Source organism: Bubalus kerabau, chromosome 11 (genome assembly GCF_029407905.1).
Source record: "Bubalus kerabau isolate K-KA32 ecotype Philippines breed swamp buffalo chromosome 11, PCC_UOA_SB_1v2, whole genome shotgun sequence".
NCBI lineage: Eukaryota > Metazoa > Chordata > Mammalia > Artiodactyla > Bovidae > Bubalus > Bubalus kerabau.
Window position 1 is genome coordinate 105,350,943 of NC_073634.1, and position 23,712 is coordinate 105,374,654.

The 23,712-nt window shown below is 50.7% G+C and overlaps 1 protein-coding gene across 2 annotated transcripts in view; it reads left to right on the top strand.

Moving 5' to 3' along the window:
* Positions 1 to 23,712, top strand: part of CFAP77 (cilia and flagella associated protein 77) — a 150,469-nt gene that overhangs the window by 81,669 nt on the left and 45,088 nt on the right. For both annotated transcript variants that reach the window (XM_055541484.1, XM_055541485.1), the window contains exons 2-3: positions 8,779 to 8,878; positions 9,628 to 9,856. In XM_055541484.1, the coding sequence (XP_055397459.1) occupies positions 8,779 to 8,878; positions 9,628 to 9,856 (329 nt within the window). The remainder of the gene's footprint in view (positions 1 to 8,778; positions 8,879 to 9,627; positions 9,857 to 23,712) is intronic.

The window sequence follows — 23,712 nt, forward strand, 5'->3', positions numbered from 1 at the left end:
AGGAACTGGCAGAGCAAGGTCTCAGCTCTGTGACATCAATATGTTGGCTTTCCACATCTTCCTATGGGCTTGGGGCTCCCCTCTCCCCTCCCTTCCTCCCCTGACCTGGGGAAGCCAGTTCAGCCCCAGTACACAAGTGCAGCAGAGTAGTGATGACCCAGGAGAAGAACTCTAACTCTGATGCTTGGCGGGAGGGAACACAGAAAACAGAAACTGGCTTTAACTCTGCCTTTTTAATTATAAAAATAAAGTCTCAATACCCAGCCCCCACCCTTGGCCCCCCGCGCAAAGGCCCCATCTCTAAGGACATACCCTCACACATACCTTCTTATGGTTACTTCCAGTATTTTTTTTTTTCAATGAATTCTTTTCTGCGTGTTCGTAACAATAGTATATGTAAATTTTTGAATCCCGCTGATTTTTTTTTTCCACTTAACGTTATTTTCGATGCCTTTGATCATATATGGATGTGGTCTTTTGGTGTGTGGCTTTTTAGTATCGTTATGCGATGTTCGACTGCTGCTCACACAATACACACGGTTCAAAGAACCCGGCTTCTGAGACGACGCCGGGGTCCTTTGATGCATAATGCACCTTATTTCACATGATTGTTTATCTGAGGTTCTCATTATGGAAATAAATAAATATCCTCTATGCTAATCGTGATCACAATTTGCATTTATATTGTGCTTTTCATTCGAGGATCTTAAGTTGTTTTACAATAATGAACTCCCCCTCCGCGAGCAAGACGGGATGTGTGTGCGTGCGCGGGTGTGGGCAGAGCCGTATACAGATATTTATTTAATAACTACCAGGCAATAACCGTGGGATTTCACAGAACTACGCTTTAATAGGATGCGGGAAAGCGAGCGGAGGCTTCTCAACTGTCGAAGAAGCGTTCATTGAGCTGAGACTCTGGACTAGAGGGTTAATGAGTCACAGCCTTCTGTGGCTGCCAGGAGGTGGGAGTGACTCCCCTGGGGGGCTCGGTCCTCACAGATGAACACCTAAGACTGGTCCGGAACTCAGGCATTGAGCTCCCAGGCAGAAAACCCATCTTGGAAATGACCACCAGCTCGTTTGTGCAGAGCAAGATCCAGTTTAGACTGTTCAAGAAGCAAAGCCAGTTAATTTCACCCATTTTTACCTCTTTGGTGAGAAATGGGGGCAAGTTAAGGATTTTTTTAAGAGCGTACGGGGTGGAGAATCGTCACACTTGAGTTGTAAGGCCGGGTCACTTTTTTTGAATTGTCCCCTGGTACTTCTTCCTGGGTCTCCAGTGACTCCAAAGGCAGCCTGCCGGCAGTACCTGCCACTTGTACTTACCTCCGGAAAGCCCCAGCGGTCTCGAGGCTGGCGACAGGCCGCTCTGAGGGGGCTTCCGGGCCAGGGGCTGCCTGCCTGGCCTGGATGTCAGCACGGATTTCCAGGGCTTGGTCCTCGATGTTGGGGAGCAGAGAGGAGCGGCCGTGCAAGAAGGAGACCAGAGAATCCCAAGACCACCCCTGGGACGGGGAGCGAGATGGTTTTAATTAGAGCTGGGAGACAAGAAGCAAGGCAGCGAGGGATGACATCTTAATGAGGTTTAATGAAGCTGTCTGCTGATGGGGACAGCTGTCACCCAGAGCTGTATTCCAGCCAAACCACTCTGCGACAGAGCAAACTCCGAGAAAGGCGCAGTTTGAAACGGCTGAGAAGGGCAGGGCGGCCAGACTCAGGGCGGGGATTTGTCTCCCACATTCGCCTCTTGAGTCTAACCACCACGAGGACAAGGATTCCCTCTAGGAGCCCAGATCCGAGTAGCTGCCAGTATTTCACAGTTCCCCATTGTGCAAAGTGAAGGTGTGCCTCTGAAAAGACCTTGAGTGTCGTGCTTGAGATGTCTTCGAAGTCAGCCATAAGAACGAGAAATACAAGGAGGGCTTAGCGTTGCGGGGCAGTGGGGCGAGGGCAGTGGGAAATGAAAGGAGTCTGCCATTCCATCTCTTTCTGAGCCTCGACATCCCTGTCTGTCCAGTGGGGACAATGTGACCTCCCTTATAGAGTGGTTGTGAGGGGCCGCTGAGGGTGAGCGCAGAAGTATGATATCAGAGGGCTGAGGTTAACTGCAGCGCTTCCCTTTACTGGGCTTCCCACGTGGCACTAGTGGTAAAGAACCCACCTGCAATGCAGGAGACGTAAGGTCCCTGGGTCAGGAAGACCCCCTGGAGGAGGACATGGCAACCCACTCCAGTGTTCTTGCCTGGAGAATCCCATGGACAGAGGAGCCTGGCGGGCCACAGTCCATGGGGTCGCACAGAGTTGGACACGACTGAAGCGACTTAGCACACACTTCCACCTGGGTGCCTTTGGGCAAGTAGGAACCTCTTTAAGTTCCAGTTTTCCCACCCATCAAATGGGAGAACAACCTCCCGGTGGGGTTGGGAGAGTCCAGGGAGAAGTACAACAAGCTCTCAGGACACAGGAAGTGCTCACTAACAGGGCTTGATAAGCAAGGTCACAGGGTATAACTTGAGCCTTGCATGTAGCAGATGCTCAGGAAATATTCGCTCTTACTTGTTGTTTCCTTTACTTCTGTTATAAAGAGAACAAGGTGGTCTCTGGGGACCCCTGTGTGGGCAGGTGCTCTCTGCCTTCACGTGGCCCAACATCTGTGCATTTGCCCCAGGACCTTTGACCATCCCAGTTGAGCACTCTCTCTCATCCTCTCCTGGGCTGAACCCACAGACCGCCTGGTTTACCCAAGTGTCCAGTCAGAGCTGATTTGTGACCACGACTCAGTAGTTTCACAGCCTGTCTGCCTACGTCCAGAAGTTCAGAGTCAGGAGCTCCTCTGGGCACCTGTTGGTCAGCCCTTAACCAGTCCCCTGAGTTGCCCAGGGAACCGCAGACCCTTCTGTCAGGCAGCTTTTCTCTGTAGGCTTCTAGAAAGCCCCTCTGGACAAACTGGGGCGGGAGGCCCAGAGCCGGTGCCAGGCCACCCCACCTCTGGCTGGTCCTTTTACTGCTTCTGGGGAGCCCCTCAAAGGACCGGCAGCACTCCTGTTCTCCCGGGCTGCCCCACTCGAATCGTTTTTAGATCGGCTCTCCCCAAAAATGCCAACCCAAGAGCTGGATCTTCTTTCCTGTCCAGCTCTGACCCAGGCATGACTTAGCTGTCCCATGTCCAGGTCACTGAAATGATAGCTTTTCCTATCACCCCCAGTCTATACAGCAAACGGTGCCTGTGCCCAGGGCTCTCCTGGACAGATGGCTACTCATATCCTCTGTGTGTGTGGAGGGCGTCATGCAAACATGAGCAAAATCCAGTCTATGGAGCTGACTTTGTGCACAGGAAAAGACAATGGAGAATCCCAGGCAATTGATGCTACATGCCAAGGCGCAGCAAAGATGTGGAGTCCAGTGTGGGTTCAGATCCAGCCGTGGCCTCTCATTAGCAGTGAAGCTTTGGGCAAACAAGTCCAGCTGTCCAGGCCTCCCTTTCCCACCCAAAAAGCTGTGTAGTTTGCAGGGCTGCCTTAACTGTTAGGGGTACAAGGGGTAAGCGCCCCCATGGAGCCCGGCCCACGGTCACCATGACTACAATGTTGCCGTGGTTGGCGGTGGTAGCACCAGGGTGGGCCCAGTTATCCCGTGTCATTGGGCAGCTGAGCTGGTAATGGGTGAATACGCTGCTCCTCTGTGGTATTTCCCTAGAGGAAAAGACTCTGATGCCGGGAAAGATTGAGGCCAGGAGGATAAGCGGGAGACAAACAATGAGATGGTTGGATGGCATCACCAACTCGATGGACATGAGTTTGCGCAAACTCCTGGAGACAGTGAAGGACAGGGAAGCCTGGGGTGCTGCAGTCCATGGGATCACAAAGAATTGGACATGACTGAGCAACTGCACAACATCTAGGGTGTTTATATGTGAATGCAAGGACTCTGAGACACACAGCATGAACCTAAAGGATTAAATTGCCAAGGGTAGGACATCAAGCATGAAGGTAATATCAGGAGCCCGCTGCTCTTGCGCCATGTGGCCACTATCACACATGAACGGGTTTTGCAGGAGGGAAGCAGACAGGACCTCGTAGGGCACCCACGCCATGAGGGCAAGCAGGACCAACACCCCCAAAGCCTCCTTGTGCTGCTTACAGCCAGTGTCCCTGCCCCAAAGGTACCCACCCTCCTGACTTCTAAAGCCAGATGTTAGTAGTGCTGTGTTTGAACTTCATCCACGTGAAGCAGTGTGTAAGTTCTATGTCCGGCTCCTTTCACCCCACACTGAGTGAGAACCACACGTGGCTGTGTAGAGCTGATCTTTCATCCCTGTTGCAGTGGGCAGCTCCTCAGCCGACTGGCGTGGGGGCCAGATGACTCTGTTATTGGGGGTGGGGGCTGTCTTGTGGATCTTGGGATGTTGGCCAACATCTCTGGCCTTCACCCACTGGACCGAGGGCAGTGCCGACTCCGTGGCTGTGGCAACCACAAATGTCTCCAGACATGGGCAAATGTCCTCTGGGAGGGCAAAACTGCCCCCAGTTCAGCACCACTGCTGTGGAGTATTCTATGGAATGAATCGGTCACCACTTTTTTATCCACCTGGGATGGCCATTTTGGTGGTTGGCTATGACAAATCAAGCTACTGTGAGCATTCTCAGACATCTGTTTGGGTGGACATGGGCACACATTCCCATTGGGTGTCCAGGAGGGAATTGTTGGGTTATTGGTAGGTATATGTTTAGCTTTAATAGGTATTGCTGAACAGTTTTCTGTGGTGCTTGTACCAATTTACACTCCTACCAAGCACCTGAATGTTCTGGTTACTTCACATCTTTACCAATAGCACTGAGTTTTTATTTTGCAATCCTCAGAGGTTGAGCACCTTGACTTGGGGGTCCTGGCCATCTTGACATCCTCTTAATAAAGGGCCTATTCAAGTCTTTTCTTGTCTTTCTATAGGATCGCCTGGCTTTTTCTCATTGATCTGTAGCAACTCTTTATATATGATGGATAACAGCTCTTTGTCAGATGTATGTATTGCAAATACCTTCTCTCACTCTATAGACTCACACATTCTCAGAGCTAGAGGCAGTCTGTGCTCCTCTATCGAACCCTCTGATGCCCTTGGTTGTCATTACTTGTTCCGTTTGTCCTTGTAGCAAGATAATGAATTTCATAAGGGCAGGGGGCAGTTTGTTCACCTTGCAACTCCTGGCACAGAGCCTGGTGCAGAGGAAATGCAAAATAAATATTTGTGCAGGGAACGAATGAGTGACTTTCCCATTGGGATGATTTTTGCAGCCCAAGGCTTCAGTGTTTTTGGCCGCTGTTGATTCCTGGGCAACCGTCACTAAAAAGCGTGGAGATGGTGGCACTCGCTTTCCCCCCGTCTCCTTCTCCACCGCCCCCTGCCCAGTGGCAGCCATGGAGTCTGTCTGTCGATCCTCTGCCAGCTGGAAGTCGGCCCACCTGCACCTGCGGGAGGGAGGCGGGGCCTCTCCCGGAGAAGTCACGTTTTAATTAACTTCCCTCCCCGGCACTGGAGAGGGCAGATCATTTTCATAAACAAATGAGGAGCCAGGGCTTTGTCTGCGGCTCGGAGTGAATCATGTAGAAGGAAATCAAAACAAACCACCCAGCTGAGGCCCCTGCCTGAAACTCAGAACTCCTAGTTCTCAAGGAAGGTCGAGGCCTGGGATCCGAGATGAGAAGGAAGAGGGAGGAAAATGGTGAGGCGGTGGGTAGCAAAGAACTGATAGTGTCTCCAAAGACGCAGCTCATTCATTCATTCACTCGATCAACCCCTCTCTACTGGTATCTCTTCTTTGCTGATCGGTTTGAAAATCAGGGGTGGAAATAAATACTCTCTATGAGGTGTGTTGAGAATCTCTGCTCAATTTTGCTGTAAGCCCAAGACTGCTCTAAAAATAAAGTCTATTTTTAAAATAATCAACCTTGAAAGAAAGGAAAGAATGGAGGGAGGGACAGAGAGAGAGAAGGAAAGAAGAAAGAAAGAAAGACAGCAGACAGTCTACCAAGGGAGACAGACATTAAACTGATCATCACACAATTAATAACCCAATTACACTACTTTGTAACCTTTAATGGCTTTATTGGGCTATAATTCACATACTATACAATTCGCCCGTTTAAAGTATACGATCCAGTGGCTTTCAGCATATACACAGGATTGGGCAACCAGCGCCACGGTCAATTTCAGAACATTTTCATTGCCCCCGAAAGAAGTCTCATACCCCTTAACCGTCACTCCTAAATCATTCTACTCCCTTTGCCATCTCAGCCGTAGGCAACCACTAATCCACTTTCAGTTTCTATGGATTTGCCTATTAGGGACATTTCATGAAATAAAATCATACAATATGTGGTCCTCTGTCACTGACTTCTTCACCAAGCACCACACTGTCATACCCTGTCCCCGCTGAAGCAGTTCTACTATTTCTAGTGTGTAATTCTGTTTCTTGTTTTTTTTTGTTTTGACCATGCTGCATGTTGGACCTTAGTTCCCTGACCAGGAATTGAACCCATGCCCTCTGCACTGCAAGCACAGAGTCTTTAACCACTGGATCACCCTAAATGTGAGCTCAGGGCCCGATGGGGCCATAGACAAGGAAGTTTGTCTGCACTGAGGGCAACCCAGGAGGGCTTCCCAGAGGAGGCAGTTTTTAATCTCAGGCATTTAGTGAGCATTGGTTACATGCAACCAGGAAAAAGAAACCGACAGAAGCCATGGTTCTAGATGCATAGGAATTTATAATCCAGGCAGGCTGGCCTGCATGTGCATTCCTAGAAACTGAGGTCACTTACATTCTAAGCTTATCCAAATGAACAGAACATATAGGAAGAGTTACTGGAGCCAGAGGAGGGAGAAGCCACTGTGAGCTGGAGGGCTCCAGTAAGTTTGAAGAATAAGAACCAGAAAAGGGAAGGCAGGCAGGAGCAAAAGCGACTGGGCTGCCTGCAGACCCTTCAGGGTGGGGAGTGGTCTGTTGTGCCCAAGTCTGAGGGTCACGTTGGGGAGTTGGGGGCAAACTTGCAGAGGTGGGTGGGGTTGGAAAGTGCAGGGCCCAGACTGCCGGGCTAAGGGAGTGGTTTATTCCAAAGGCAGTGATGAGCCATTATGGGTGGTCCTGGATCATCCACTTTTGTGCACTCAGGTCTCTGGGAGCCCGAGCTGTAGAGACAGAGACTGACAGGGGACTGGAGAAAGGGTGAGGGCGGAGCCACCAGACAGTCTTTGGTGAGGCTGGAGCAGTGAAGTCCTGGGGGTTTAACACCCTGCAACTGGGAGCCTGGGGCCCGCAGGGGTCGGAGGAGCAGCTGCACCCACCCAGCTCATAAAGTCCCCGGCCCCCAGGCCTGATGGCACCAGGAGCCACGCACCCCTGGCTGGTATCTCTTTAGCAGGAGGATCTGAGTGTGGGCCGGAGAACACAGCCTGGGTTCCAACCCCAGCTCTGCCGCTTCTTCCCATGTGGCTTCGTGCCGCCTGTCTGACCTCTCTGTGCCTCAGCTTCCCCGTCTGAGAACTGGGGACAGCGATGGGCTGCCTCACAGGGCAGCCGTGAAGACTAAGTAAGAGAAGCAGATGGAGAACCCAGACCTCGGCAGGTGCCCACTGACAAAGAGCAGCAACGTTCTAAGCACCGTAAGGACCCCTGCGCCCAGGGAGCTAGCTGCTCGTCTACAGAGAGGCAGCACAAGCATCGTGCTTAAGAGGGATCTTTACCCCAGGATTACCTGGTGATTCCGTGGCGAAGAATGTGCCTGCCAATGCAGGAGACACGGGTTTGATCCCTGGTCTGGGAACATCCCACGTGCTTCGGAGCACCTAAGCCTGTGGATCACAGCTCTGAGACCATGTGCCCTAGAGCCCGTGCTCCGCAACAAAAGTCCCGACAGTGAGAAGCCTGGTCTCTGCAACTAGAGAAAAGCCCACGCAACCGTGAAGACCCAGCACAGTCAAAAATAAATAAATAAATATATAATTTTTTTTTTTTTAAAGAGCTTCACCCCGAGGCCAAACACACCTGCACATCACAGCCGGCCCTATCCTTTAGGAGCCGAGGATCATGGTCCTGCCGCTCTGGTTCTCAGCGTCCCTACCTGTACAATGGGGAAATCGATGTGGTCGATCACAGAGCAATTTCATCCCCACAAACCCCTTCTGTGGGGTCAAGGAGGAGTTGACCCGAGACGCAGAGTGAGAATGGCTGTCCCGCCGCTGGGAGGGTGACAGTGGGCCTTGTCACCGCAGCCCCCCACATCAGGCAGCTCCAGGGACAAGGATTGGAGGGCCCAGCTAGGAGTGAAGGGTCAGGGAGGAAGACTCCCCCTCCTTCGGGGGGTGGCCCCACTGGAGTCTCCGTGAACCAGGTCTTTCCATCCATCTCTATGATACATCATATGCAGCACCAGGTGGGCGGATCTAGGCTGGACCCAAGAGCGGCTGCTCAGTGTGGGACTGTGCCGCCCTCTCCCGCCTCATAAATGTGCCTCCTCCTTCGGGGCCTGGGTCCCAACCACCCGCTACCACCAGGGTCCTCCTGACTCTGCTCTCCTCACCCGCCCCTGAGCAGGAGCCCAGCAGGCAGGCTTCCCCAAGGTGTGTCTCAACGCCCAACAGCGCTTAGCGCTTGTCTCAGGGGCGTCGGCGGTCCACACCCCAGTCACGCTGAGATCGTCCACAGGCCCTGGGGCCACTGATTTCAGTGTAACACCCTGGGTCTGAGATCCCACTCCTGACCTGTGCTCTCTGTCCTTTCCTAACAGGCTGAGCTTGGGAAGCCCCGGGAAAGAAGCTGCAGTCTGCCCGGAATTAATTTTAATTACGGACTCTACATCCGGGGGCTGGATGGAGGGGTCCCTGAAGGTGAGCAAGCGTCCTTGGTTGCCAAAGGAACTTGAGCCCTCTAACCAGGCCACATAGCAGCTGGCCATGCTCCAGGAAAAGAGTCGGGGGTCTGCCCTGCAGCATGATACCAAGTCAGCTTAGCTGAAAAGGACAGGACCACATGGGGTCCAGGTCTAGTGTGTCAGAGAAAGAGCAAGGGTCCCTGACCGTGTGAGCCTTGTCCCCAGGCAGGAGACTGTGCTCTGCACCTTCTGAATTGCAAGCATGGGCAGGGTCAGGACCAGCCCTCTGATTGCTCAAAGGAGGCCTGTGGCTGCTGTTGTTTAGTCGCTAAGTCGTCTCTGACCCTTTGTGACCCCACGTACTGCAGCCTGCCAGGCTCCTCTGTCCATGGGATTTCCCAGGCAAGAATAGTGGAGTGGGTCACCATTTCTTCTCCAGGGGATCTTCTTGACAAAAGAAGACACGGGGATGGAACCTGCACCTCCTGCATTGGCAGGCAGATTCTTTACTGCTGAGCCACCAGGGAAGCCCCAAAGGAGGCCAAGGGTGGGCAAGCCCAGCTCCATGAAGGATGCTCAGGCCCCGACTAGAATCTGGGAATCCTGGCCCCTCCCTTTCCGGGGAGCCGAGCAGGGCTGTCCCTCCGCTGGTTCTGGCTTAATGAAAGATATCTGTGCCCCAGTTTCCTCCCAGTGAGATGCCACGATTGCTTTACTTCCCTGACTGACTTTGGTGGCCCTGGCTCCGTCTCTCCCCGCCCTCAGCCATCGGACACTGGAACGTGTTTAAACAGCAGCCGACTTGCCCCCACGAGCTGACCCGGAATTATATTGCCATGAACAGAGGGGCCGTAAAGGCTGGCCTGGTCACTGCCCGGGAGAATTTGCACTACCGTCAGCTCAACGACATCCGCATCAGTGACCAGGATGACAGGCGCCTCAAGAAGGAACCGCCCTCCCTCCCTCCAAATATGACGTTCGGGATCCGGGCACGGTAAGATGGCTGGTACCCAAGGCTCCATCCCCTCACCTGAGCGGTGACAGGGCGCTCACGGTCAGGAACAATGCGGGAGTGGGACTGTGGACTCCAGGGAGGGGTGAGTGATCCAGGCCTGGCCAATCAGCGTATTTCACAAACCACCTTCACGGTGATTGGCTCAGAGGCAGACATGTGACCCACGTCCCAACTCTGGAATCTGTGACATTCTATAAAATACTGTGGTTGCATGTAATCAAGTCTCAAACAACTTGGATTTTTTTTTTTTTTAATGGGGAATTTATTGGCTCACATGAGTGAAAGGGAAGAGCTTCAGGCAGAGCTGGATCTAGGCACTCAGGCAATGCCATGTTTGTCTCTCCATGACTTGGCTGTGCTTCCCAGTTTTGGCTCCAGTCTCTGATAAGCTTCTTCCTCACTTGGCAAAATGGCCAGGGACAGCTGCATCCTTAGATCCTATGCGTTTAGTGACCTCAGTGGAAAGCAACCATAAAAGCCTTGAGGTTAAGATTCTTTGGCCCGACTTCAGTACCGTGCTTGTCCCTGACCCAACCGCAGGGGCGAGTAGAAATTGCAAAATACACTGATTGGCCAGGCCGGGGTCACTGTGCCTTGCCTCTGCTCCAGTTACTGAGGCCGGGGGATTCTGATGCTCTGATGGGTCAGGCCTGACCCCCGGCCCCTCGTTGGAGGGGACTTGCTTGGAATCAGTCTCCACAATCTATATGGGCTGACGGTGGAAAAGATGTGGAAAGAGGGGTTCTGACCCAGAAGGATGAGAACAGAACACAACGGCAGGCAAAAACAGCAGTTGTCCAGCACGGCAGAGTTTCCTAACCCATAGTATGTGTTTGTCCTTTTGTGTCTGGCATGTTTCACTCAGCATAATGTACTTGAGAGTCATCTGGGGCGTAGTATGGATCAGAATTCCTTTCCTTCTTAAGGCTAAATAATAGTCCAAACTATATCACATTTTGTTTATCGATTCAGAATAGTCATCCGGGTTGCTTCCACCTTTTGGCTATTGTGACTGGTGCTGCTATGAGCATGGGTGTGCGAGTATCTGCTTGAGTCCCTGCTCTCGATTCTTTTGCATATATACCCGCGAGTGGAACTGCTGGACCACATGGGGATTCTGTTTATTTTTTTTTAGCTGACGTGTGTTTCCCACAGTGTCCGCCACCATTCTTTTGTATGCTTTTCCCTCTGCCTTTTCTCACCATCCTACCTGGTAAAACCTACTTGTTCATCAAAGCTCAATGCAGCATCCTCTCTTTGGTAAGCTTTCCTGTCTCCCTAGCCTCAAATAATACGTACCACTCTCTTACTGGAAATGCATTTCTGTTCATCAGCCCTCAAGACCTGGAATGTGGCACTAGAGACACATTGGAAAGTCACTCGTGGGCCAGATTGACTAATTATCTGTACATCATCCTTCTTCCCGCTTTGAAATAACACCCGAGTCAGTCTCTGAAGGCGAGGCAAGGTTCTCCGGCGCAGTGCAGAGTCCCCACTGTGTGGTCACTAGCCTGGCCCATTTTGGTCGCCAGTGTCTTGAAGACAGCATGGTGTCCCGGGGGAGCCCCGGCCAGGAGTCGCCCGGGCATTTCATCACACCTTCATTCCCAGCCCTCGTTCCTCCTAGGACTTCTGTTCCTTCATCTGTAAGTAGGATGTTACAGCAGTAACCAGCATACTGGGATTCTCAGGGTATGTTCTGCCTCTATGTCAGTTCCAGCCCATCATCCTTAAAACCCTGTGCAGCCTAGTGTTTCACAGCAGCGCTGTTTAGCCAAGATCTGGAAGCAATCTAGAAGTTGTGATGGACAGATGAATGGATAGAGAAGATGTGGCGTATATATATGTTAGTGTGAGTTGCTCAGTCCTGTCTGACTCTTTGCGACCCCATGGACTGTAGCCTGCCAGGCTCCTATGTCCATGGAGTTCTCCAGGCAAGAATAGTGGGGTGGGTTGCCATTCCCTTCTCCAAGGGATCTTCCCAACCCATGTGTATACATACACACAAGGGAATGCTACTCAGCAATAAAAAAGAATGGAATAATGCAATTTGCAGCAACGTGGATAGACGTATGGAATATCATACTAAGTGAATAAGTCGGGCAGAGAAAGACAAATATATGATATCACTTATATGTGGAATCTAAAATAGGGTACAAATGGACTTATTTATAAAACAGAAACAGACTCCCAGACATAGAAAGCAAACCTATGGTTACCAAAGGGGGAAGGGGATAGAGGAGGAATAAATTGGGAGTTTGGGATTAGCAGATACACATAGAACAGATAAACAACAATGCCTTATTGCATAGCCCAGGGAACTATAGTCGATATCCTGTAATAAACCATAATGGAAAAGATTATGGAAAAGAATATATATATGTTATATATGTACAACTGAACCTCTTTGCCATACCCGAGAAACTAGCACAACATTGAAAATGAAACACTGTGCAGGAAGCAGGCAGGGTTACTCACCCAGCTGAGCCACGGAGAGACGAACTGACCTCCCTAAGACCACACAACTTTTTCCCAGAAAGGCTTGGCCCGGATTCTTAACTGGCATGCGTACATTTAGAAATACGGGGACTGCCACGGCGGTTCAGCGGTTGAGATGTTGTGCTTCCATGGCAGGGTGTAGGGTTTCGACCCCTGGTCAGGGAACTAAGACCTTGAGTGCTGTGGGGGTGCAGCTAAAAGTTTTATTTAAAAAAAAAAGAGATATTAGAACACAGCTCCTTAGCAATCATTTGGTTCGAAGCCCTTCTTTGAAACAGGAAAACAGAAGTTCAGAGAGGTGAAGAAATGTTCACAAGGTCACACAGCAGGGCGTGACCGACCCAAGTCAGATCTCGGCTGGCCAGCACTCCCCATCCAGTGCTCTTTCTTCGGGTACCGTGCGACCCCCCAAAGTGTCTGGGGCTGTGTGGCTCTACGTACAATGGAAAAGCTTAAGTCAGCCGGGCTCAGAAAGAACATCCATTACCATCGAGCTTTCAATATAAAAATCTTAAATCGCTATAAAACTGAGTGGCTACAATTCCAGGGGAAGGACGTGATGAAGTGCCGGCTATATCTTCTGTGATGGTAAATGGGCTTTGCATATGCAAATTGAATGGATTTTAAAATGGTATTTAATGACAATTTTCGTAGCAGACGTTAACATTAATTGCACAAAAATGAAAATGCTGCATTAGGTTGCTGTTAGCAGCAAATATTGTGGCCATAAAGCTTTATCTTTATCAACAGCGGCCCTTTCTGATGTGACAGGGCAGCTCAGCAAATTGCAAGCAAAAGCGCTTTTATGGAACAAAAATACCCCCCAAAGCAGGCCCAAATCGGCATCAATTTCGCTTTATTTCTTCGTAAATGGAGGTTAAATGGCTGCTGGAAAAGCTTTTACTGCAACGCCCGACCTGCCCGCGAAGCCCCTCAACCTTCCAACATCCGTGCAAGGAACAGTTATAAAATCATTGCCCCCTCTCATAATGGGGCTATTACTTTAAAGTTATGGGACCGAGGCCCATTCTCTAATGATCACCTTTTACAAGCCTCGATTGTATTTATTTCTTTACTTTAAAAGCATGTTAGAAACCAAATCCGATTACACCCGACTACCCGAGGAGTGGTTGGGGTGATTTGATCCAATAAAGAAAGAAGCAAAGAAACAAATGACTACTAATTACTCACAAGTACAAATATATTAAAAAGTAAAGTTCCATTTCAGACTGAACACAGGAGAGGCCTACTCTAAGCTAGGGATGCTGTGTTTGTAGGTTTAACCCCCAGGTGAGAGAACACTCTGATCACAGTTCTGCCCCCCTGCCTCCCCCAGGATCAAATCCTCTGGCCTTTGATACATTTCACAATGGACAAAATAACCAGACCTGAGTGGCCCTGTGCACCTCCACCCACCCACTCATTCGACCTCTCAACGCCAGACGGAGTCAAAACCTGAATCTTCGACTATTCAATTACTTCCTTTCCAGTTAGCTGATTTGGTTTCCAATCCGCACCAATTTGTTACAGATTGTCCCTAAATCAGAAAGGTACATTTCGATCCTTGAGCCTCCAGCTAGAAGGAAGTGGACACCTAAGCAATTATCTGGCAAAGGATGCCCATGAACACACGTGATCACGAGTAGGGGTGGAGGCCAAATCAACCCACAGAGGTGTTCATTTGGCCCAGGCAGTGATTTTAAAAAATCAAAATTTCAGGACTTTGCTCGTGATCCAGTCGTTAAGACTCCATGCTGCCAATGCAGGGGGCACAGGTTTGATCCCTGCCAGAAGATCCCACATGCTGCAGAGCTCAGCCAGAAAAGTTTGAATGACTTGCCACATTAAAAAAAAAAAATCAGGAGATCTCATATAAAAACAGTTTAGTAGCTAAGATGTGTCCGACTCTTTGCAACCCCATGGACTATATAGCCCACCAGGCTCCTCTGTCCATGGGCTTCTCCAGGCAAGAATACTGGAGTGGGTTGCCATTTCCTCCTCCAGGGGATCTTCCTGATGCAGGGATCGAACCCCAGTCTCTTGTGTCTCCTGCATGGGCAGGCGGATTCTTTACCATTGAGCCACCTGGGAAGCCGGAAAGGGAGGATTCAGGCACTCCCCGAGGCTGCACAATGGCAGAGCCTGGATTTGCACCCTGGCTAGCTGGCGGGCTTTGAAGAGTGAACCCCTAGGATCAGGCAGCTGGAAAGAAGCCTGGGCATCCTTGCTCTGCTGTTTCACTGTCAAACTCAGAATCCAAGCGAGGGAAGAATTTTTAATTCTCGTTACGTGTAAGGTCATAACGCAGATCTCAAAGCACGCTGTGACCCCAGGTCCATTAACAGATAAACAGATACATCTGGAGGCCAGAAATGTAACCATTAAAGAAGGGCTTAATTATTGATGTGTCTTAATAAGTGTTTGCAAATGTTCACATGCCCTCGGCACATCTTAATTGTTACTGGTCCTAATTGGTTCAACATTTTCAATTATGATAAGACAAGGATGGCTTGCGGGGGGCAGGAGGAGATCTGGGCAGCAGCTGGTGCTCCGGGCTGATTCTGGGTGCCCAGGGCTCTGCCTTCATGGATGCTAGTGGGGGATCCATCATTCAGTCAATGAGCAAACAGCCCCCTGCACGCCAGTATCTGACATGAGCAGGTGGAAGATGGGCAGACCCTTCCTTGAACTAACAACGGCAACTAGTATTATTGTTACCACTCCATGCCCGACATTGCTGAGCACCTCAGAGGTCTTCTCTCCTTGAATAACTGAACAGCTCAGTGAGTACAAGTCTTACATCCCCATCGCACAGAAGAAGAGACTGAGGGTCAGAGAGGAGAAGTCGTTTGCCCCCGGCTGCTCTGTACTGGAATGGAGGTTAGTCTGGCCCCACTCCCTGTGATGGTGACCATGGCACTGAGCTGCCTCCCCAACAAACGTAAGGATGGAGGTGACATGGGTAGAGATGCTACCCAAATTTTTCCTGCACAAGAGGTGTGCTGAGACAGAGTATATATGATGAAGGCCATCTTGTCTGGATTTTCCTTAAAGCTTTAAACATAATCTGTGTGCTTGTGTGTGTGCTCAGTCACTTGGTCATATCTGACTATTTTGTGAGCCTATGGACTGTAGCCCGTCAAGCTCCTCTCTCCATATGATTTTCCAGGCAAGAATACTGGAGTGGGTTGCCATTTCCTACTCTGGGGGATCTTCTGACCCAAGGATCGAACCTGAGTCTCCTGGGTCTCCTGCGTTGGCAGGAGGATTCTTTACCACTGCGCCACCTGGGAAGCATCAGAAGAGCCCAGTGAACTTCCCTTTGGAGGTCTTACTTCCCTTCCCCTTTGCCTTCGCCCACCTCCCAGTAAACGAGCTCTGTGATGGGGCATCCAGAACTGCCCTGCACGGGATGCTCCAGGTCTGCTTTGCCCCCTCCCGCCCCAGCATCCCTGGTGCCAACCCCAGTGCCTTTGCTGAAAAGCCCTCAGTAAATATTGGCTGAATGAATGTACGAGCATGGCCACACTGAAGTCTGACTATGAAGCCAGTAACAACTTGGGTAGAACTCTTACCTCACCCACCAATTAGTCTAGCCTAGGCTCCCTCCAACCCAGGTGCTGAAAGTGTTCAGACCACGGGAAAACAAGAAACACAAGAAGGACGGGGAACGTTGCCAGCCCACCCTCCCAGCCGCGGTCGCTGCTCACCCAGCTATCAGATGCATCATCAGCCTGACACTGACAAATGTGAAGGATGGAGGAAGTTTTACAGGCTGTTAAAAAAATGTTTGCTGCCTGACAGGTTTTTTTGAATCTCTCTGCCAAGCTGATTTATTTTACAAATTTACAAGGGGCCCATCAATCACCCTGGGTTATTTTGTTTCTCCCAGAGCTGACGGCCGAAATCCAAGCCACCCACCCAAACTCCTATAAAATAATAATAAGCCCCTTCCCAAGCACCTGTCCTAGGGATCTGAGACAGGTTTTGAACGGGAAGACCAGTTCTGGGTGCTATCACTGGCCAAAACTCAGCAGAGTGAAACCAGGCTGACCACAAGGGGGAGCATGTGGACCTCACAAGGACCCTGGTGCCGGGGAGCTGGGCTGAAAGGGTCATCCTGCCAGGCAGCCAGCCCCCCACCAATACACTCCCCAATGCTGACGGCAACTGTGGTAAATAGTCTCCTGCTTCTTCATCGGCTGCTCAGGTCCTGGAGGCCATGGACCTTGTCAGTTTTGTCCACCACTCTATCATCGGAGCCTGGAACATAGTAGGCACTCAGTTAATATTTGCTGGAGAAATGCGGTCCAGGGCCTTTTAAGGCTTTGAGACATTATTCACAGTGAGGAGGAAGTTGATTTGAGATGCAGAGATGAGATGGTAAAACCAGAGATTCCTTTATCATTTAGCCAACAGTGGTCCCCAAAATTTTGGCACCAGGGACAGGTTTTGTGGAAGATCATTTTTCCAGGGACTGGGGTGTAGGGGATGGTTTCAGGATGATTCAGACAAATTACATTTATTGTGTACTTTATTTCTATTATTATTTTATCAGATCATCAAGCATTAGATCCCAGAGTTTGGAAACCCCTGATTTAGCAGACTCTGCTGTCTTCCCCTATGGTGGATGTTATGAATCCACATTGCAATGATGCATCCTCAAAGACCAAATGTGTTTCTTGGCCACATTAATAGAGGTAGCAGGTCCAGAATGAGGGAGGTGACCTTCCTATTCTCTTCTGCCACTCAGGTCACTCTTCTGGCATCATTTTAAAATATGAGCCATCACAGATTCAGGGGAAGGCCCATAACCAGCGGAGCATCCAGACAGGAGACATCAGCCTGGGACAAGGGCAAGGAGGTCACTGTGTCAGAGAACATGGCAGGAAATGGTCTTCCCCAGCTGCATGAGGAAAGACTTAGACGGTTCTCAATAGCCTGAGGCCCTGCTATGAGGACAGTGGAGGGGCTTTGCTCTCAGGGGTTTCAGAAAATAAAGCGAGGACCAGCACATGTATGTGTGTCCGGGGGGCAGTCCCAGTGGCTAACATTTGCAGAGCCCTCGCTGAGCAGCCGATGGATATAATGTTGAGTGCTTTACATGCATCATCTCATTAAATCCTCACAATTCTGTCAAGTTTGGACCGTTGTCCCCATTTTACAGATGTGGAAACTGAGGCCAAGAGACTCACTTGTCCAAGGCCACACGGCCGGTCAGTGGCTGTGGCAGGATTTGCGCCACGTTTTCCTTCCGAGCCGCAGTCCATGTCTGCAGCGGGCTGAATTCTTCCAGGAGGCAGAGGCAGCCCTCTGGGCATGGAGGGGAGTCCTCACAGCAGGATGGTGTCTCTGAACAACAGCCAAGGCCGAGGACCACTTGCTTTCCGCAGAATAACTTAGTTCATCCTCACTGAAACCCAGCACCTCCATTCACCTACGAGGAACTAAGGCGTGGAGGGGGAGGTTGTGTCCCTCCGCAGGTGGTGAGTGTTCACTCCAGGACCTGTACACTCAGCGGCTGGAAAAGATTCTCACAGTAGGTGGAAGTGTTGGCTGGCTCATCACAGCCTGCCTGGGGCCAGGGACACCCCACACTGGACCCGACAGGGGTGCCTCCTGCTCAGAACCAGCCTGCTTCCCTGGGCCTGACCTGGAGGGAGTTCTGCTAAAGAGGGGCCCAGGTGGGCAGCGATAGCCCGGGACCTTGTGATCTGAGGATCGCACTCTGTCCCTCCTCCTCTCCTGGAAGGCCAGCCTCTAGGGGGAACCCCTGCCAGACTCCTCCTGCTCCATGGCCTCCCATCTCCCCAAACTCCCGCTCACTTGCTCCTTCCTCCAAGGCGGCTTTGTTGCCAGAGCCCGAAGGAGACATTTTTCATGCTTTGCCTTTTTTCCCCTCTCGTCTCTCCTGCGGCCCAAAGATTTATTCCTGGCCCGAGGCTCCCAGTATCCAGAGCAGAGAGGGCTCCGGGAGGCACTGATGGGCCCATAATGGATAGGACCGCCATCCCCCAGGGGCCTGTCCCGCCCAAGCCCCATCCATCAGGAGCGGCTCAATGCCGGGGTCAGCGCTAACGAGGCCGGGCTGCTCCCCCTCGGGGCCTCCCCAGTCGCAACTCACAGGCTTCGGCTCCTGCTTTGATTTTTCCAGAGCCGGGCCTCACCCTCCCAGGTCGGTGGGTGAAGCGTGGGAAGTGGGCTCGGTGCCCGGCCTGGCGGAGGGTCCCACGTCCTCACCTCTGCACGCCTCCAGCCTTGACGTAATTAGAGGGGTGGCTGGGGGGCAGCTGCTCTGCCCCTCCCATGGCACGGTGTTCCCTCGACACAGGTGTGGAGAAGCTGGTACTGTGGGGGAGCCAGCCAGCACCGCCTGGGCCACAGCAAGAACCAGGCCTTAAGACCTGCGCATCATTCCTGTCCTTGCTGGAACCAAAGCCCAAGAATTAGATCCCACATGCTGCAACTGAAGATCCCGCATACCTGCAACTGGACCTGATGCAGCCAAATAAATAAATAAGGCACAATGCCAATATTTCTTTAAAAAAATATTTATTTGACTACACAGGAGTCTTAGTTGTGGCATACAGAATCTTTAGTTGAGCCATGTGGGATCTGGTTACCTGACGAGGGATTGAACCCAGGCCCCCTGCATTGGGAGCACAGAGTCTTAGCCATTGGACCACCAGGGAAATCCCCAAATGCCAATATTTAAAAAAGAATAGACAGCTTGATGGCATGATGGTGATCCATCCCTGATTTTTCGAACAGCCAATATTCTCAGGCTGGAGAGCTCAGGGGACAACCAACCCTTTCCTGGGCATGACTTGCCGGGCCCTGAGCTTCAGCTGTTATTTCTGGGTCTCTGTAACAATGACCACAAACTCACTGGCTTGAAACATGTGAAATGTATTCTTTTTTAATGTGGAGCCCAGAAGTCCAAAGTCGGGGTGTCGCAGGGCTGCACTCCCTCCGAAGGCTCTAGGGCAGACCCTTCTTCGTTTCTTCCAGCTCCTGGTGGTGCCAGTGTCCTCGGCTTCTGGCTGCTTCTCACCAATCTCTGCTCACGTGGCCGCCTTCTGTGCGTCTGTATCTTCTTCTCTTTTGTCTCAAATAGAAACACTTGTCAGGCGATACAGGCCTCACCCAAGGCAAGCCTGGTGGTCTGATCTCAAGGTCCTTAATGAATGACCTCTTCAAAGACTCCTTTTCCAAATAAGGTCACATTCCTGGGTTCTGGGACTTAGAATTAGGACATATATTTTGGGGGGTCCACCCACCACTCAACCCACTATGATCACCAAAGCATCTTAACACAAAGTCAGAAAGGTCTGCATTTTAGATACTGGCTTTTGAGAAAAACTGGTGGCTCAGATGGTTAAAGAATCCGCCTGCGATGCAGGAGACGCAAGTTCGATCTCTGGGTCTGGAGCACTCCCTGTAGAAATAGGGACTGGTAGCCCGCTCCAGTATTGTTACCTGGAGAATCCCATGGACAGAGGAGCTTGGCAGGCTACAGTCCATGGGGGTCACAAAGAGTTGGATATGACTGAGTGACTAACACTTTTACTTTGAGAAAACCACCTTCAACGTTATTATTTTATAATGGCTTCCCCTGGCATCTTGCTACATCCAGATTATGTTTCAATTAAAAATATAAAAGTGCTTTGTAATCAGTCAAGAGTTGGAATCAGCCAAAATATGATGGGTGTAAATGCTTTCCTAACAATCAGACATCTATTTCTGCCAACTTTTTCTTTTGTGTTTTTGAGGAAGTTCTCCAAAAAAAGAAATAGAGAAATTCAGAAGCTACATAACTCACTGCCATGACTCCACGCTCAAAGTTAACAAATGCCCCACTTGGTCATTTTTGCTTCTGATCTTTATTATTATTATTATTATTGGCTGCACTGGCTCTTCATTGCAGCACGCGGGCTCTTCGTCCTGGCGTGCAGACTTCTCTAGTTGTGGCGCTCAGACTTCAGAGCACACCGGCTCTGGCTTAGTTGCCCCAAGGCATGTGGGATCTTAGTTCCTCAACTGGGGATTGAACCCGAGTCCCTTTAATTGAAAAGCAGGTCCAACATGAAAGTCCCTGAACCTTTACTATTATTATCATTATTAAAGAAATAAAATAAAGCAAACATAAGTGGAAGCCCCTCCTCAACTCTCCTAATTCCACACTCTTCCCTCTGTCCCCTGAGGACTATCCTGAGGCTGGAACAGGCTTTCCTCCCAGGAGTTCACATATTTGTTATACCCTTAAATGTTCATAAATAATGCATATTATTTAGTATGGTTTCAAGGTGGTGCTAGTAGGAAAGAACCCACCTGCCAGTGCAGGGGACGTAAGAGACGCAGGTTCCGTTCCTGGGTCGGAAAGATCCCCTGCAGAAGGAAATGGCAACTCGCTCCAGTATCCTTGCCTAGAGAATCCCATGGACAGAAGAGCCTGGCGGGTTGTAGTCCACAGGCTCACAAAGAGAGTCGGACTCGACTGAAGTGACTCAGCACATAGGCACGCAAACCATTAAAATCTCGTTGCATGGTGACTTGCTTTTTCACTCTGCATGTTTGCGTAAGTCCCCGGGTCCCTGTCCAAATCACCCACGGTGGGCTCATCCCTTTCCCACCACTTGACACCCAGCTTGCTTCTCACTTCTCCCATGATGATGAGGAAATGCGGAATTCTTTGGGGTCATGGTCCACCAGCAGAGTTTCCACACCGAAGCGGGACACCCTCAGCTTACACAGAGACCCCAGTGGATCTGAAACCGATTGGTGTCATTTCAGGGGCTCCAAAGAGCTCCGGTACCCTAGCCCTTAATGTCTCAGTGCAGAGAAGAATTCAGCGAAAGCAAAGTAGATAAGAAGTGATTCATTAGAGCAGGATGCCTGTGAGGCTTCCAAGAGAGTGGGTGAGAAATGCCCGTGCCCTGAGAACTTAACTAAGTGGGCCGCAGTTTTCTAATCAAAGGAAAAGTGGGGAGGGGGAGAAGACCTTCTTTGTCTTTCTTGAGTACATGTACATTTCCATCATCAGCTCCTCCTCCAGGTAAGTCAGGGAAGTTTACTCGCCGTTCCCTAGACGGTCAGGCCATGACTATCACAGCAATTTGGAAAAAATATTTTCAGGTCTCGGTACATACAGTGAGAGTCTTTCATTTTGAAAAGTCACCTCCCCATAAAGGATTGTTTTCTATGTGCGCAGAGCCTGTTTTTTTTGAGGGGGGGGCATTATCCTGATGATACCGTTGGGCAGGTTGTAGGCCTTTTTTTTCTACTATTGTTTTACTGTTTGAGGGGCATGCTGCAAAGAACATGTCTTAGGAGCCAAAGAACGTGTTTGAGGGGTTACTAATTCACTGAGCTCACTGGGCAGGATGCAGGTCTCACACCAGCACTCTTATTGTTTAGGAGCAGGTCTGGTGCCTCTGTTGCGTGGTTTTGATGCTAAGCAAGCCTGCCTGGCTTTGTGGTTAAGCAACCCTGCTTTCTTGAGGGATCATTAACTTACAGGGGTCTCCTACATTTTTCTATTTACAGTTCCCTAGTGGGATTAGCTATTTAATCATCTATTTTGTCCCTATCAGGCCTGATCTTTCTGCCTGTGCTCTCACTACCAGCCTCATACTCCCTGGCGGGGATTCCATCTGGGGCTCACCTGTTTCCCCAGATGCCAAGATCCTCCTGCACACAGATTCCCCAGGAGTCTAGCTTGGCGGTCCCCAGCCTTTTCTGGCACCAGGGATCTCTTTTGTGGAGGACAGTTGTTCCAGGGACTGATTGTGGGGTCAGGGGGATGTTTTGGGGATGATTCAGGTGTATTACCTTGATTGCACACCTTTATTCCTATTATTATTCCATCGACTCCACCGCAGATCATCAGGCACCAGATCCTGGAGTCTGGGGACCCCTGGTCTAGAGGCTACTTCCGCCATTCAGCTGTGTTGAGCCTTTTCTCTCCAGGAGGGCTTAAGTCACAGCCGGCTGGGTCAGGAGCGGGGTGTGCGGTGTTGGGGGCAGGGTGTGGGGAGAGCCCCCGAGTTTCCAGCTCAGGCGCTCAAGGCTGGGAGAAGCTTCCTGGAAGCCCGGTCCAGCTTCTCTGCCAATCCTGTCACTCTGCTGAGCACCGGTGAGGGGACTGCTAATTGAATTCACCCTTGTGAAAAATGTTAACAAATTGCAAATGACCTCTTAGACAAATTTAGAAGTCAGGAGTGTGCTGCTAACTAAGCCTCCCTCCTCTGTCATTAGCTTTTACGTTGGACCCACAAACAATTAAAAAATAACTGCCAGCCCAGAGGTCCTCTCCTCTAATTAGCTCTAAGAGTCCTGCCAGGGAGAGAGGCTGCTCCTCAATTACCGCCCCTTCCTCCAGGCTAGTTAGAAAAGACAGGCCCGCAGGCCAAGCGGGGACAATTAAGAAAAAGGCGGCAGGGGTAAGAGGGGACAAAGAGGCTGCAGGCGTCCCTTGGGACCAGAGGGGCCGGCTAGCCCACCCCAGGCAAGGTGCTGGTGGCCACTAGGCTGGAGGGGCCTCTGCAAGGAAGAGGCTTAGAGCAGTAGACCCCCCAAAGAGTGCCAGGGGCCACATGGCCAGCATCCCACAGGGGGCAGGGCGTTCACCCCGGGAACAGTGCGGAGGCCTGGGTCCCGGCCCAGGCCTGGCGAGCCAGACTCTCTGATGGTGGGACCCAGGCATTGCTCTTCTGTCAATAAGCTTTCTGGGTGATTCCTATTTATCCACAAGACAGAGACTCTCTGACCTCAGCAGGGTGAGAGAGGAGTTATTTAGTCGCTTAGTCGTGTCCGACTCTTCGCGACCCCATGGACTGTAGCCCGCTGGGCTCCTCTGTCCACGGGATTTCCCAGGCAAGAACGCTGGAGTGGGTTGCCATTTTCTTCTCCAAGGGCTGTTCCCGACCCGGGAATCCGGCCCACGTCTCCTGCATTGGCAGGCAGATTCTTTACCACTGAGCCACCTGGGAAGCCAGAGGGGAGGAAAAACAGTATTAAATGCAGCTTCTGGCTCTAGGGCAGGACTTCTAAGGGCTTTGGGGACTCTTACCTTCATGAGTCCCTTCATCCATTAAAAAAATAATAATAATTTAAAGTTTTTTATGGATGTGTTGGTATAAAGATGAATATAACCCAGGCTGTGTTACTTTTATTTTCCCCTTCTGATTTTAAAAGGAATTAGAACATTTTTGATGAGTCTCTAGGAGTGTCCTGGGGCCCAGGCACCATCCTCTTGGGCCAATGAGCAAGTTGGCCCTTGTTTCCCTCTAGAGGCATCATCATCCCCTTCCTCCTCTAGGGGGTTTCCTCTCTTT